At 38.2% G+C, this 16,710-nt stretch overlaps 1 protein-coding gene across 1 annotated transcript; it reads right to left on the bottom strand.

Moving 5' to 3' along the window:
* Positions 1–736: 736 nt before the first annotated feature.
* Positions 737–8,788, bottom strand: LOC139727852 (uncharacterized). The gene is made up of 4 exons (XM_071638826.1): positions 7,911–8,788; positions 3,326–3,544; positions 2,522–2,882; positions 737–1,606 (listed from the first exon to the last, which is right to left on the bottom strand). The coding sequence occupies exons 1-4, from the start codon at positions 8,575–8,577 to the stop codon at positions 1,081–1,083; spliced, it is 1,773 nt and encodes a 590-aa protein (XP_071494927.1). The 5' UTR covers positions 8,578–8,788; the 3' UTR covers positions 737–1,080.
* Between the last annotated feature and the right edge of the window lie 7,922 nt (positions 8,789–16,710).

Here is a 16,710-nt window from a genome sequence, read left to right as displayed (position 1 = left end):
AGGAAGCTAATATTTCAACGTGTTCATTATACCTATGTTCGGTGAAATGATTTTCCAATATCATTAATATGACATTTCCAGCAAAGATTATAATCAACAGAAACACCTAAAATGCAGTGGAAGAAACTACTTCATAAGGAGTACTGTTTTGAATACAACATTGCCTGGAGGCCTAAAAAATACATTATTCTGTCTTTGTAATATTCAATGGTAATCTGTTTGCATAAATCAATTGTGTAATATTCTTTAATTTCATGCAAGACTGCAATAGAATCAAGTGAAATAAAGGAAAGTTTATTCTCTTTCATATTGATAGGGTAATATAAAGATGAAAATTTTGTACCATAGACTTTTAAATACAGATAATGATTTTGGAACCTGAAATTTGATTTCGTTATAAGGAAACTTCGTTAGAACCAGGTTAGTTCTAACTGGAGTGCGCTATATCTAAATTCATCTCTTTCAGTTGGAGTATTTCACAATTTTTTTATATACATATACATATTACAGGTAATTGAAAATCATTTCTTACAAAGAACAGCATTTAAAGTATCTTTATAATGTAGAAGGCATACGAACAAAATGAAGTAAATGTTATGACAAAGACACTTTGCATTGAGCTGTATGTAAAAATTAAATAAAATAAGATAGAACAGTCACAAAACAACAGTACACAAAAACAAACACAGTTGATCACACAAAAGAGAAATAAAGAAGGAAGGAAGGAACACACAGAAATTATAGCATCATAAAGGGCAAAGATAAAAAAGGAGAGGCGAACGAGCAAGGAAGGGACTTCTGTGAACACGCCACTCCATCGCCAGTACAGGTGAAATTACGAAGTTATTACATGTTAGATTATTTAGTGTTGTATATGTAGAAGGCAAATATTTTCATAATACGTATTCAAAAGTAATGAACTAAGAAGATTCCCTATCACATTTTGATTCTAAAGCGGGCATTCAACCTATCACTGAAATGCATAAATGGTGACAAATATTTAGAGCTTTAGCTGAAAACAAACATGTTTAATATAAAGATTCAATTGACATGTCTTTAATTGGGAACTCGACGACTCATCTACTCGGTTGTAGGTGCCGCGGAAGAAGGAACAGATGTAGTAGTGGTACCTGCGAAGCCATGGTAGTTCCAGTCTTGCCAGCCCAACTGAAGACCAACATAGACGGAGAAAATGGTGAGTAACGTCTTCAAGTGAGTGCTACCACGAGAGTTTCCGTAGCGCAGCGTATCCAAGTATCGAATCAACGCGTCCCAGAAGAACTCGTTGCCCTGACGACGTTGCCTGGACAGTGCGAGTCGAAAGTGGGCCAGGAGGTAATTCAAGTCCGTGAAGCTGTGCAGAGCCGCTACCGGTAGGCAGAGGATCAAACCTTTTTCCGAAAAGATGAGCAGGTCGAGATTGATCACCTTACCGATGTCGGCTTCGGAGAGACTGTCGCTGAGACTCAAGTAATTCCAGGACACGTGCAGGGCTATCCCCATGAGACAGAGGTTCGTACACATGAGCATCCAGCGGTGGACGGCGCGGTTGAAGAGGCGCAAGTCTCGGTAAGTTTCGAACATACGAGCCCGACACCAGTCGATGCTACAGGATTGACAATCAAAGATAAACCATGAGAACTACAAACCTACGAAATGGAAAGATTTCCAGTTTTTGCATAAAAGTTTCGCATAAAATGCTAACATTGCGTAAGTTATTGTTGTGGATAATAGCGTTATGTCGATTATTTCGTTCCGTTGGCAGAATATTTTAGCTTTCTGACTAGTTATGCTAGGCCTTGGGCTGCTGGGATAGTGATGCTAATGGCAGTTGTGGTGTGTGTGGGTGTTTAATTTGTTTCGAAAATTCACGGATTTGATACCAGATGCCTAACTCGCAAAGCGGTAGGGAATAATTTCAGTAACAGTTGACGAAATTGAATGCTTACATTTGATATCATTTAAAGATTAGACAAAAAAGGAAAACCGAATAAGAATTAAAATTCAGTGAATATGAACCTAGGATTATGATATGAATGCAGTAAGCCTCTCCAATGAAAATTCAATGAAAAGGGGACTAAATGGCCTGGAAAACCTTACAGTGTGTTTGTGAATCCCAATTGTTTAATCATATACCTCCTCTGGCTCACTCAGTTTTATTCGATCTTTTCTCTATAAAAGGGACATTCAAAATACATTTATTTCTATTCAGTGAGTCGGACTGACACCAATATGATTTGATATCAGTGTCGTAATGCCAAAACATTTTGCTTTCTTTTCATCTCTTTTTTGACCGCTATTTCATTTAGATGTACCTTCAAAATTATACAAATCCCCTTTGTTGATATCTAGCTTTTCTAAAGCTATGTGGTTTCAATGTCTAGAAAATAGTTACACCCAATACTGTTTTTTGCATATGGCTTATTGTTTTATCCAGCCGCATCCAAAACAATATAGACGACTTAGGTTACAATGTTTTCTTGTCCTGTATGTAATGTGAGTAATAAGTCACTGCAATTACCGGTCTTTGTTACGATGGATGAATGTAAGGTTGATTTCTAGCTCTTGCTCGAAAGACTTCCTCATCAGAGAAAGAAGGATGCAGAAGATGCCAAAATGGTACCACATAAAGATAGACGAAATGAACTCGAATGTATCCCACACTTCACGATGAGAGAGGATGTTAAAGGTCACTTCGAATCCGATGTTAATGGCTATCCAGATGACGAGGACAGCGAGCCACCGCCATGGTCCTCGTTCTTTGTTGACGGCTGCTGTACAGACGTACTGGAGTCGTCGGGTGACGAATTCCTGATGCAGTATAGGGTACCAGTCACTCTGTTTGACCCCGATCCTGTGGACATCAGTCGGGTATTGGAAGCCTGTTGGGGTTCGGGCAGCAAATTTTTAGTCAAAATGGTATTTCCGCTCAGTGTATATAATATCATATTTCATATAAAATTGTGTCAAATTGTGTACATTAAAGCATTTAAAGTGATGTATTCAAACTGTCTCTTCAATCGAAGAAGGTTACAAAGACCTCATCAACGCTACAGATACATGCTAGAATTGAATCAATGTGTGTGGGAAGAAAGTTATCATACGGGTATTCACAGTATAGCACAACAGAACTTGCTGATTCATCTCGTACATAATAAAGGAGCAGATATCAGAGATGATAGGAATATTACTTTTTTATGATACACTAAGTAGTTACGATACCCTGTGACTTAGATAATGGAATGGTTTATGTATTTCAACAGGAATAATAGATCCTATGTGCAAATATATCAAGGTTCCATCACAATTGTTATTCACCACGTACCCTTTAAGTATGACACCAGATGGGAATAGAAAAAGATGAAGATCGGTGAGGAGAGAGTGAGCCAGTACGAAAAGAAAGAGATCATCCGCAGTACTTGATGCTTCTTCCCAAACATGCGAAAGAGTCCATGAACCGATACGATAATCGAAGCGATCACAAGGATTGAGACGAAAAGGAAGGAAATAGCTCCACCAACGACTCGATGTTTTGGGCCAAGATCTTAAAAGAAGAGAAATAAGAGAATAATTGATTGTAATACAAAGTACCACCTAGTCATGCGCCTGATTTCTGACACTTGAGTGGCCTCTCTGAACCGGTGTGCTGATCAAATCGATTCGAAAACTGTCGAATGTGTGTCATAAGCCTAGTCTTGTAGTCAGAGTGCCAACGTGATAGCCATCACTAAATGTGAACAAGATATTCAACTGTAAGGCTGATACAAAAGAGAATAATCAATAACCTGTGAAAATAGTCAAAATATCTTCTTGTCTACATAGTAGTGCCAACGCGCATTGGGTAAACGATTCAAATAACGTTGGTACATCATCGCTTTACGTATCTAAAGATTACCGACATAGTTCTCGTATCGCATATTAAAACTTTTTTTTTTTTGTATATCTTCCTTTCTATTATTCAGGTTTGTTATATTCTTTCATGACAGAAAAAGAAAAGCTTTAATGATGAAAAAACATGACCAAACGTTCTAGCAGTTTGGGCGCCCTTCCGCGCTAAAAACATTTCCCATCTGATTTATGATAATGATATGCAGACGTCACAACAAAGAGTCGGCACAGCTTGCATCAATCGAGCTAATACGTGTACAGCTACCCATGCAAAATTGCATTATGAAAGATGTTACTGGCAGAATTACTCTTTGCAAATTAGTACAGTTTTAGTGTGATATGTTCCGATTTCTACAGCATAGGTTTAGGTCATTAAAGTTTTGGAAAGGTGCCACCATGCATTTTCATAATGTTGCTGGTGGATGTACTAGGAACTTCATAGGAGAAAAATCCAAACGAGTTTTGCCTGACTTTTTTTGCAAGGACACTGTAACTCCGACGAACGTGGCCTCGTTCGTTTCGTGCGGAATGCCAGGTCTGATTTTGATCTTACCAAGCATTCTTTGATATTCTCGGAACACTTCAAAGATGAACGTAATGACGAATAATAATAATAATAATAATAATAATAATAATAATAATAATAATACATACATACAATTTCTATAGCGCCGTTCTCCACTTTGATTAAATGCTCAAGGCGCTTTACAATTGTATATCAAAGCAACCACCACCCAAAAAAAAAGAAAAAAAAAAGAAAAAAGAAAAAAAAAAGAATCTGTGGCCATGAAGACAAAAATAGATTTCCCGTGTCGATCTATATCAAAACTATTCTTTAGTTTCAACCATCAAAGCGCCAACAATCGCACGTTCTTCACAATAGACCTACATTCTTTCCATTGCCGAGCCTGGTTCTATACTACTAGCAGTGTCGCGGTGTAATTATTGATCTGCGTGTGTATTCTTTCTTCTTCCTTTTTTTAAAGTCCATAATAATCATAAAAAATAACAAACTATACTTCTATTGATTTCCAAACTGCCATCCTAGTACATTTATGCCTTCAGACATTTTTTCTCATAGTTGCTGTTGTTGTTGTTTAATCTTTTCTTATATATTTTCTGATTTTCTGCTATTTTCCGTATCTAGTCAATTTATTTTTCACGGTTTTTGTAGTAATATACCTGTTGCCCCACCTTCCGACAATCACGGTTACATTTTGTGAATGAGCACCTGTTGCACGTGATAATGGTCGGGGGCTTGTTGGAATTTGAGTCACAACTTTCTCAATTATTCTGAAATCTTTTTCTGGGCTGGGTGATGCATACTTCTTCAACAATCAATTCATTTCATTAGATAATTTACATTGTGTCTATCTGTCTGATGATGCGTCATTCCTGTTCTATAGAATGGTCAAGATACATGTATATAGTAAATACAGATGAGTGAAAATTCCTTGAAAGAAATACAAAGAAGTAAGGATTTTCCTAATGTGGGCTATGGATATTCGTTATACTAATGAGTATGCCAATCTCATAATAATGTGATTCTAAATTGGTAAATATAGCGCTATATAATCACCAATCTTTTTCTCATACAATAAAAAATACACTTTCCTTTTTAAGAATGGGCATTTCTCGCGTGAGAGACCTACCTGCTATTTTTTTAACGAAATATGCACAAAATCTCTCAGTCCAATTGATATAACTATTTGTAAAAGTTTGTATACCATCTTAGTAATAATTACCTATTGCAAAAGTCTTCCTTTTTATATACTTCATGCAATCTTACAAACGACTGATCAATCAATATGCTCATAGAATTTGAGAATTATGGTACTAGCAGATGTATCTTTCCCCACAATTCATATTGTGTGTGTGTATGTGTGTGTGTGTGTGTGTGTGTGTGTGTGAATGCGTAAAAAATGACACCCTGATACTGGGGTGGTCTGGCTATGCTCTGGTGATCTGTCGTATTTAAGAGATTACTGTAACTGTGACCAAGATGGGTTTAATTGTATCTTTGGATTGTATATTGAGATTACACGCACACACTTGCACTTTGTACACACTTTACTATTATACTATGCACTATGTGTACTATAGTATACACTATAGTATGCACTTGCAAAATGCACCTGTGCACCCACATAGTTGTTGTCTTCCAAATTTCCGCTATTTAACATTTTTGTACAGTTAGATGGAATCACTAGTGAATGCTCCTGATATTGTTGCAGATGTTATAACATATACACAACAGCAAATATTATTTACCCTTTGAATTCAATGATACCATTCCTTATCATTCAGATGATATTTCACTTCTTCATATAAACTCTAGGAATAACAATTTAGAATGTATCATTTTGAAAATCTGTTGCAGTCTTGGTTACATCAGAATTCCCCAGATGTTTATGATTTACCTAACTGTACGCTTATTAGTGCTGTTGCGTTATACATTGCACCAAATGTACAGTTCAAACCCGTTCTGATATCAAGTTATGACACGCAGAAACGTTATTTATTGAAATCAATAACCCAACTTCTACAAATGTTTACTACAATTTAGTTTATATACCCCTGGTTTGAATTGTGAATTATTTTGCGACGAATTGGATTTACATATAGAATTTTGCAGCATCTCATGGAAAATAATGTTGTATATATTATTTTTCGATTAACCACACTCGTCAACGCGCTACAGATCGTAATCTGTTTTTGTGGAGAAGGTCCCGTCTTATACGTTTTATTTGTACAACCCGATTTTTCGACCAGTTATCATTGAAATTACTGTGTCTCTTATGTATGCATATTCTTTTGCTTATTATTGAAAAGGTACAAGAATTTGTGTGTTTGTTCTTGATGTAATATTGATATATAAGAAGTAATGAAATAAATCGAAACTTTAAACATTTTCATAAGATAGGTAATCAAAATATGTTTTTGGTGATTTTAACATTAATTTCTCCCCCTCATCTGACAATAGCAACTCCTTTAATTCTATGCAGTTAATGTATCCATGATAACATGTTCAGGTTCAATACATGTGTTCATTTCTATCCTACTCGCATATTATGTTTAAATTTCCATCTTACGAATCCCAAATTGTTAGTGACTCACAAATCTTATGAACACTCGGGTCATTTGGAATAATCTTCAATATAAAGTCTTGTTCAACTATTACTTCTTTAAAGCTACACATAAGCGGTATTTGACACCATTGTCTGCTTCCAACTCATTAAGTTAAGAAAAATATATACTGCACGTTTATAAACTTTTTTTTCAATCTCTGTTTTTCATCAGGCAATTGCATTCTGCACCCATATCTACAACTGTACAGCACCCATCTGATCTGGAGAGTCTTTTTACAATTGTTTTATGAGACCCCATTCATTTCAAGCTTAATCGCTCACGATGGTGGTCTCCTACATTCAATTATCTCTGTTATTTTACTGAAAAAGAAAATATCTATCTTATTTACATGTTTTGTTTATATTTGCTGCACAAAACTAACTAAATTACTTATGTTTATCTTTTGTGTAATGCTATGTTATCATCTTATTGATAACATTTTGCTATGTTATCATTTATATTCTTTGTCTTTATGTCTTTTTGTATTCAATTTGTTTGATTGAAGGCGGAAATAAATCAAATCAAAATAGAAAATCAATCAACAAATGCAAGCTGTTTTCCTTCCAATTGTTTACCTTGCCGAATATTTGACCACAAAAAATGAACTTTGGATTCGTTGCTGTTGTTGTTGTTGCTGTTGTAGCCTGTAAGGAAGCAGTCTCATACCTGTGAGCATGGGGCCGATTGCCTTATAATTCTCTAAGCGATTAAGATAAGGAGTTTCCCCTTTAAAGTTTTAAACATCAACGCTAAAACCGACAGACTCAAACCGAGGACCTAGATATAGAGATTTGAGAGCCCGTGATTTGTCAACTGCGTTACAACAGTTCGTCATCGAATCACTTGTGAATACTATTAACATGATTAAGTGAATTGATCTTACAAATTATTACCTTCATTATCTGCTGATCTGATTGGCCGAGCGTCCCCATCCCATCCCAGACTCTCGCACACACCACACCTTGTTTCAGATGCTGATGGTTGACGACGGGTTACATACCCGCTGTCCAATGACATCTGCCCGACGTCCGTTTCCTGTTCGTAATTGATGTTGATAGAACTGTAACCCCCGAGCCTTGACGACACATCAGTCCGGCGTCGGACTGTGCTGCTCCGGCGATTGCCCACAGCAGCGTCTCTGCGCATTGTCGATCTGGAATCATCCGGACACACCCTCCCAGCTACATCTTTCATTTCATTCGTCTTCCGCATATTCGAATCTGATAAATCGTAGAATGTATCCACGGGAGGCAGGACCTCTCTGAGTCCATCGTCATCATCATCACCGTCGTCATGGTAGAACGCGCAACATGTTTCCCTCGACATAGGGATGGGATAGTCCATAACTGGGTAGCTATTGACATCCTCGCTGTGGCAACCGCTCTGGCTATGGGAAGGAGCCCTTGTGGGGATCGAATCGTTGTCTCCTGCGTCAGGGAATTTCTCTTCCCTCAGACATAGGTCGCAACGAGGCTTGCTGTTAATCTTCTGTCCTCGATAAATGGCAACGAATTGAAAATTCAACTCCATCAGACGAGACCACCTTTTAACCTCGCTCATTTTGACTTCCAAATCTTTCTTATTCTCAGTTCTCAATGATCCACGGTGATTACGACGCTTACCGATGAGTTGTTGATGTAAGATCTTCTACTCCCCCTTAAAGCTATTAGAGAGACTGTTTCACATGTAAGACTGGTCTAACCTAAAGCTTTCTTCAGGAATAAATCAAGCGATGCTAGCCACGACAAGTGCTATAAATCAACACATTTACTTCCTCTTTAACCACTCTAAAAGTCATGATGGCGCTTTTCATTTGCCATACAAACGCAGACCTTTGTCTTTTTTTCACCTTTCATTTCCCTCTTTATAGCATGGATTAGTTTCGATCGCAATTATTGCCAAGTAACCATATTCTATTTTGTGGGAAGTCTATGGACATGGTCAATATGGAAAGAGAGAGAGAGCGGGTGTTATATTATGGTGCGGGGTTGGGGTGTGGGCTGAGGTCTTTCATGATACTGTAGGCCTGCATGAATGATGAATGCGTTAAACCATAGCCACGCCGAATGTTGCACTCTTAAAGTGCTCATCCCTATATTAGGTCTGTGTGATTCATCTATTCTCAAAAGACTCTAGTTGGAGGTACCTAAAGAGATTTTGTTCATAGTTTGATGATGTTGTTAAGTTTTTTGTTTTGTTTTTGGAGGATTTTTTTTTTTTTTTTTGCTGCTGTTCTTGTTGTCTTCATGGTCGTTGTTGTTTTTTGGGGTTTTTTTTTTTCGTTAAGGACACCATCAACATCATGTGGCAAGATACATCACCCAATAAGAGCGTTCGGACCCACGGAAGGAAGAAACTCCGACCTTTGTAAGTCCACGAAATGTATTTTCTCTTTGACAGATTAAAATTGTCTCTCTCCCGGATTATGTTTTCTGTGGATTCCTTTAAACAGGAAGTCCACTTTGAGATGTAAAGTGGCAAGGAAGGGTTATAAAAGAATGTCAAGAGAAGCCCGATATTTTGCCATCGAGCAACATGTGTTTTACTAATGACAAGCTCTTAAGCCGCATTACCATATGGGTTAACTGACGTGGGCATTTCTTTCTTGTCATGTTATTTCACCAAACATTTTTACATTTGCTTTGAATGGAAATCAGATCAAGTATTAAAAATATTGATACGTATGAAGATACGAATAAATCGAGAAGTGGTATAAGGGTGGTATAATCGTCTTTCGCGATTTCTTTTTTTTTAAATAAAATTAATGTTTCGTCGTATATAGGTCTATCAAAATAGTGAGGTGCTCAGATGGACACTGGGGGCCTTGTTTCTCTCAGTTTTTAATGTCGAAAACTTTGGGATTGTGACGGACTTTGGATAAATACAATTTATAATGGAATAAATACAAAATTTGGATAAATTTTGGTAAATCAAACAGATTTTGGCCTGACGTTTTGAAGAAATCTGAGCCTATCTTGAATTCGTCAAATTTCGAGGGGGAGGCCAAAAAAAAATGTATATCTCATATATAATAAAAAAAAAGAAAGTTTGAACTAGTTTGCTCCAAATCCAGCAGTGTGACGGGGTGACAAATATGTGTATTATAATATTGCGTCGTAATCAGAAGTTGTAGCGTCTACGCATTTTGAAGCAAGTGCTCCCCAACGGGATCTTCAGTTCTTGAAGTAATAATTGCACACATATATGAACCGTGAAAAATGAATAATGATTATAATACACAAAACACAAATCAACAGAATACAAGAACTTCGACTAGCAATATATATATATATATATATATATATATAGGCCTATAGATTGTCTATTGTCGAGCTCATGGGCCATATTTGCTCGTGGACCGTAACTCGTGAGCATATCTCATATCTCATGTCAAGCCCGTGGGACTTTAATTTTCACCGTCTTATAGCTTGTGGGCTGTTATATGACTCGTGAGCTGTTTGACACTTGGCTCTAGACTTGTGGGTGTTGAGCTCGTGACTTGATAAAAAAGAACAAAATAAAAAGAACTATTCATGCCTATCTATAGTGGATGAAGCTCTGAACAAACCAAGAAATAACACACACTCTATCTCTCTCCCTAATTATCTATTTGTCTACCAATTCTTCATTATCTCAATCTATCTTTCCATTAGATAAAGAGGAAACGAGAAAAGAAAAATGACTTGGCAGGTAATTTGATCGAAACCTGCACTTCTCTTCCTCGTCAATTACATTAATAACTTATGTTCGTAAATAGCTCTCATGCACTAGTCAATACCCACCCAGAAACAGAAAGAGTCATTATGGAGGCGGCTTTCAAGAGAAGCAAATATGGTAGAGCGTACAAAGTGCTCACGCCCTGCATAAATCCTTCTAACTGCCTAATCCATTCAGACTGTCGAGAACAGCCAACATGAATGCGAGTGGAAGGACGACCTGGCCAGCTCTGATTGTGTGGAACCTCCAACTACTTGGTGTGTATCGGAGACAAGAAATAAAATGCAAGACCCGCTGCGACACTTGTCTGTCAAGAGAAGATGAAATGGAAGATGAAATCTGCAGTGACGAGACGGCATTCAGAGGTGGATTTCACGGGAATCGGAGCAATTCTCAGCGGGAGGAGCCAACAGACCACCCTGTCATGGATTATCCCATCCCCTTAGCGAGAAAGGATTGCGATGCCTGCCATGATGTAATTGATCATGATGACGACTTCAAAGAGGGTACGCTCCAATTGAATACATTTTACGATATACCATCAGTTTCTTTGGCTTCTCAAGATGGCGGATCGAGTTGGCACAAAGACGCAGCGAATCTACTTGGTTCAGAACATGTTGGCGCGCAAGAACGGGACAGTGATAGCAGATGCGTAGCCCTGCCCTTGACGGAATGCGGGCAAAGCATTGTGACTGGAGAACTTTACAGAGATCGAGAAAATAATTTGACGAAGAATAGGGAGGTTATGTGGCCGACAACGCTGTCCAGCAGAGACCCGGTTCCTGATCACACAAGTACCGGAAGACGTGGAACAGAACCTGAGAATGAATGTGTAATCTGCCAGAGTCTGTCGTGGAACGGGGATGCCACACCTATTGACCAAGCGGGCATTCTAGGTATGGCAGCTCAGTCTTTTCTTCTGACAAGGAAGTATTGATTAGCTTGTGAAGTGCTATCTCCGTTTCTCATCAAAGTGTTGTGATAAAGAAGAAACTAGAAAAAACATTCCGGGAGCGCAGACCTCCGCCAAGCAGCTCATTTTCACCCATAATCATGCGCATGCTGAAAATCGCCCAATTTTTGTCCCCGCCGAACGAGTTCGGCTCCGTACGTTTGTGTGTCCGTGTGTATGTCCGTGTGTCCGTGTGTGCGTCCGTGTGCGATCAAAATCTTCAATTTGCTACTTCTCTGTCATTTATGAGCCAATTTTGATTCTGTTTGCTTTATATGATAGCACTACATGGGAGCTTTGAAACTTCTACACAGATTTTCAGTTGTGACCTTTGACCTTGACATTTGACCTATATTGTACATTTTGCTACAAAATGCTACTCCTTCGCCATTTCTAACCCAATTTCGATTCCGTTTGCTTTATGTGATGGCACTAGGTGAGGGCTTCGAAACTTCTACACAGAATTTTGACCTTTGACTTCTTTAACCTTTGACCTTGATTTTTGACCTATATTGTACATTTTGCTACAAAATGCTACTCCTTCACCATTTCTAACCCGATTTCAATTCCGTTTGCTTTATGTGATGGCACTAGGTGAAGGCTTCAAAACTTCTACACAGAATTTTGACCTTTGACCTTGATTTTTGACCTGCATTGTACATTTTGCTACAATATGCTTCTTCGCCATTTCTAATCCGATTTCGATTCCGTTTGCTTTATGTGATGGCACTAGGTGAGGGCTTCAAAACTTCTACATAGAATTGTGTTTCCGTGTGTCCGTCCGTGTGTCCATGTGTGCGTCCGTGTGTGATCAAAATCTTCAATTTGCTACTTCTCTATCATTTATGAGCCAATTTTGATTCTGTTTGCTTTATATGATAGCACTACATGGGAGCTTTGAAACTTCTACACAGAATTTTGACCTTTGACTTCTTTGACCTTTGACCTTGATTTTTGACCTATATTGTACATTTGCTACAAAATGCTACTCCGCCATTTCTAACCCGATATCGATTCCGTTTGTTTTATGTGATGGCACTAGGTGAGGGCTTCAAAACTTCTACACAGAATTTTGACATTTGACTTCTTTGACCTTTGACCTTGATTTTTGACTTGTATTGTACATTGGCTACAAAATGCTACTCCTTCGCCTTTTCTAACCCGATTTCGATTCCGTTTGCTTTATGTGATGACACTAGGTGAGGGCTTCAAAACTTCTACACAGAATTTTGACCTTTGACTTCTTTGACCTTTGACCTTGATTTTTGACCTGTATTGTACATTAATTTTTGCTACAAAATGCTACTCCTTCGCCATTTCTAACTCGATTTCGATTCCGTTTGCTTTATGTGATGGCACTAGGTGAGGGCTTCAAAACTTCTACACAGAATTTTGACCTTTGACTTCTTTGACCTTTGAACTTGATTTTTGACCTATATTGTACATTTTGCTACAAAATGCTACTTCCGGCGGGGACCTATATTACGCACCGCGTAATTTCTACCTTTCCTTGTTAACTATAGAAGCCTTTTGTTGACGTGATCAGCTTCTAAATAGCTGCGCGTCGCCTCCCCGAGCCGAGAACGCGCTTTCATAGAGCGCAAACCTCAGGTACGCGCAGCCTGAACAATTCATTGACCTTATCTACCAAAAGATAAAAGAAAAAAAAACTTCAAAAATCCATGAAAATTTCCTGATCACTACCAAAATTACTTAATGATCTTTTTCTTGTTTCATTATCAAATTTTCCTGCAGGTTTCATTAAAATCCATTTACAACTTTTTGAGTTACTTTGCACACAAACAAATCTAACAAATGAACTAACGCCGATGAAAAAATAACCTCCTTCCTTGGAGGAGTTAATAATCTCTGACAATTCTGGGTTGTTTTTTATTTCATTCAATTCTTTTTTAATTTCTCTCTTTTTGTATTTTTGCTATAACGGATCACTTTAATTGGGATCTGAATGCAAAATAAAAAGGAGAAAAGTATATATGTGTTATCTGTGCGGACCTGTAGAAAAAGATATATCGTTATGTGCGAACTGTGTACCAGGTAAGAGTTTTCGAGGGTGTTTTTTTTTTTTTTTTTTTAGGGGGAGCGGGGTCGACAAGGAACAATACCATTCCACTTTGACATTTGGAGATTGTATGCTTGAGAAAAATTACTATAGTCAAAGACACAAGCTCATAAGTGGAAAAAAGAAATCCTGTTCAAAATTGGATATCACTATAATGAGTATATTATACTCATACGCAAAAATTTCACCTCAAAACATCTACATCACCTTACTGATGAAATTCAAGTTATCTTTTATCTTCATTATTTCAACGTCAGCTTTCAGCAAAACATCAAATTAGATATGTGATTCATGAACAATTTGATTATCACTCCGCAAAATAATATATCATACCGTAAACAAGTATTCACGATTATATCGAACACTGAGAGAACACCCGCTTGATGATTTAATAGAAGATATGCAAACTGTAATAACCAGCAATATCACAATTTCTTTAATTTTAAAAACTATTTCCCTTGTCTATTTCATGTATAACTTTGCCGCATTTATTCGGACAGTTATCCTTATGACTTTTTTTTTCTTTCATGTCTTCAGAGTATTCGTGATTAAGTTTTCAATGGGTATGAGACTGCTTTCATGCTCTTTTCATCATTCCAACACTGTCCAGATCCCGGTCGCAGTCTCCGAGCCAAGGGTTTACTCACCTCATCCGTTGTCATGGCAATCATGATGATTTCATTCGCAACCACAATGTTGAGAGTAATCTATCTCATGTTTGGGAAGACGAACAAGATTCTGCATCTGACGTCATTGAGCGCCACGGAGTTTGTTCTCGCCTCCCCGTTGGTTTTCTGTTTGTATTCCAGCATTCTTTCTTACGTAAAAGGTAAATTTAAATAATTGCTCAATCAATTGCTCAATAAATGCTCAATCAGCATGCTGATTTTCCTCGAGGACGTGATACACAGAACAGCCTAATCAGTACAATGTAACACAAAAACAATATACTCTAAAACAGATGCAGCTTGAATCCTAAAACCCGTTGAGGACGAGTTCCGAGTATACTCGGGCAGGTGTCTATGGGAAATGCGTGTTGTAGCAAAATCAAACCGTCCTAAACGGGTTATTGAAGGACATCACGTCAGATAAGGATAATTTTGACGAATTTAGAAAAGAAAATATTGAAAACGTAGTTTATTGCAAGGAGCTGTCTTCAATCAATTTTATACTGTAACCAGATAATAAGTTGTAACTGCTCAACATGTACAAAACACCCATGCAATACTTAAATAAACGGGCAACTAAATTTACATATAGCTTGAAGAAAGATCCTGGCCGGCAGCTACACACAATTGTATTAGAATCATGAGAAGCGGCTTAGAGGAAAATATTGAAATTATGAAAACAAGAGACGTTTACAGCTGAATTGTTCACAAAGATTACGAAAAGATAGTGCCAACTGAATAAAGATATTCCAAAATATGAATCACCATGATCACGCGTGCACTGGCTATCGATAATGTAAGCCCTGTGTCAAATGTACAATTACGTTCAGGTTTGATGACTTCAGGGATTTTCATTTTGAATGATAAGTAGACACACATAAACTATGGACCTATCGATGCGACGTTAATGCCCCCACCCCCTACTCAGGTGGTCAGCAGGTACCCCACATGAGCTCTCCTGATTTTTCGGGAGGAGAGGTATATTTAAAAATATGTTTTTATAAATATCCCGAAAAGCATCGAAGAAGAGGATCTTTTTGTATTTTCCCCCCAAATATTTTTAATTTAATAGGGATAGCTCTTATTTTTTTCCCAGAACAATCCTGAAATAGGGTCCTAAATACGGTTAGTTTCAACCCCCCGAAAATTTCCGAAATAAGTGTTCTTCTCTCCTGAATGTGCTTACTGTGCATGTCAGTAAGGCATGTCTGACTGGCCTTATTTTCGCAGGACATTTTCGCCACATGCGCTGCATAATTATAGGCCTATACGTCACGCTGCATGCTTGTACGTACGCTAACAGGCTTTCCTTTCCAAAAAGGTGGTCATTTTGATGGCTTCACTTCCAAATGCTCGTGATAAGGTGTCAAAATCCTAACCCATTTCCATCCTTAAAGGCGGTATCTCTAAGAATCTGGAACAAGCAAATGTGTATGGCTGACCACGTTGAGTGGGGGAGGGGGGAGGGGTTTAATTACCGTTGATCCCTTGTAGCTTGCTGGCAAGCAAGCGTTCATTCTTTCAAATCATATCAATTAGAAATCAGTCTTCAAAGATGGAATTACACATGTCTATGCACGTTCTGCTGAAACATGTGACCTCAATCGAAATTCACGTGCAGTGTATCTCCCCCCCCCCCCCAAAAAAAAAATGATTTATTGAATTGCTTCTTTAAACAACGGTTGGTCTCCTATGAACCTCAGATGGACGTTACCCGTCAGATGCGTTGGCCGTTCGGTCCCACCTTCGGCTCTGGTACACCATTCTTCACCAGGACTACGTGACACGACGACTCCAATTCCTGTCGACGGCCACTGTCAATACGCGGAGAATACCGCGGCCATGGATCGCCGTAATCATCGCGTGGGCGTTCATCAACTCCGTACTGAGACTGGTGCTTGACAGTATTTCTTACTACGAAGGATGGGATCTCGTGATCGGCCTGACATCCGCGGCCCTCCAATACTTTTTCGGCGTCTTCAGCATGTTCCTGTCGCTGATACGCAGATCATTCGAGCAGGAGCTCGAAACTGTTATCCTGTTCATTCTTAGACACGATCAAAGGTATAAATATGATAGTTTAAGTATATTGTATAAATAGAATAATATAATGTAATAATAACATAATTATAAGTATCTATAGTTCAGTGACATGTGATCACAAGCTAAAATGTTTAGCCATTCAGAAAACACACAGATTGTGTTTGAAAGGGGTATTTATGTACATATGATGGACCGAAGTAACCCCTGCCCATCACGTCTTAGACCATCCTCCA

This window comes from Diadema antillarum, unplaced genomic scaffold, assembly GCF_040938485.1.
Source record: "Diadema antillarum isolate AM-2024a unplaced genomic scaffold, OU_Dant_1.0 seq00000156_RagTag, whole genome shotgun sequence".
Lineage (NCBI taxonomy): Eukaryota > Metazoa > Echinodermata > Echinoidea > Diadematoida > Diadematidae > Diadema > Diadema antillarum.
Note: the sequence above shows the minus strand (reverse complement) of the source record. Positions and strands in the feature narration are given on the sequence as shown.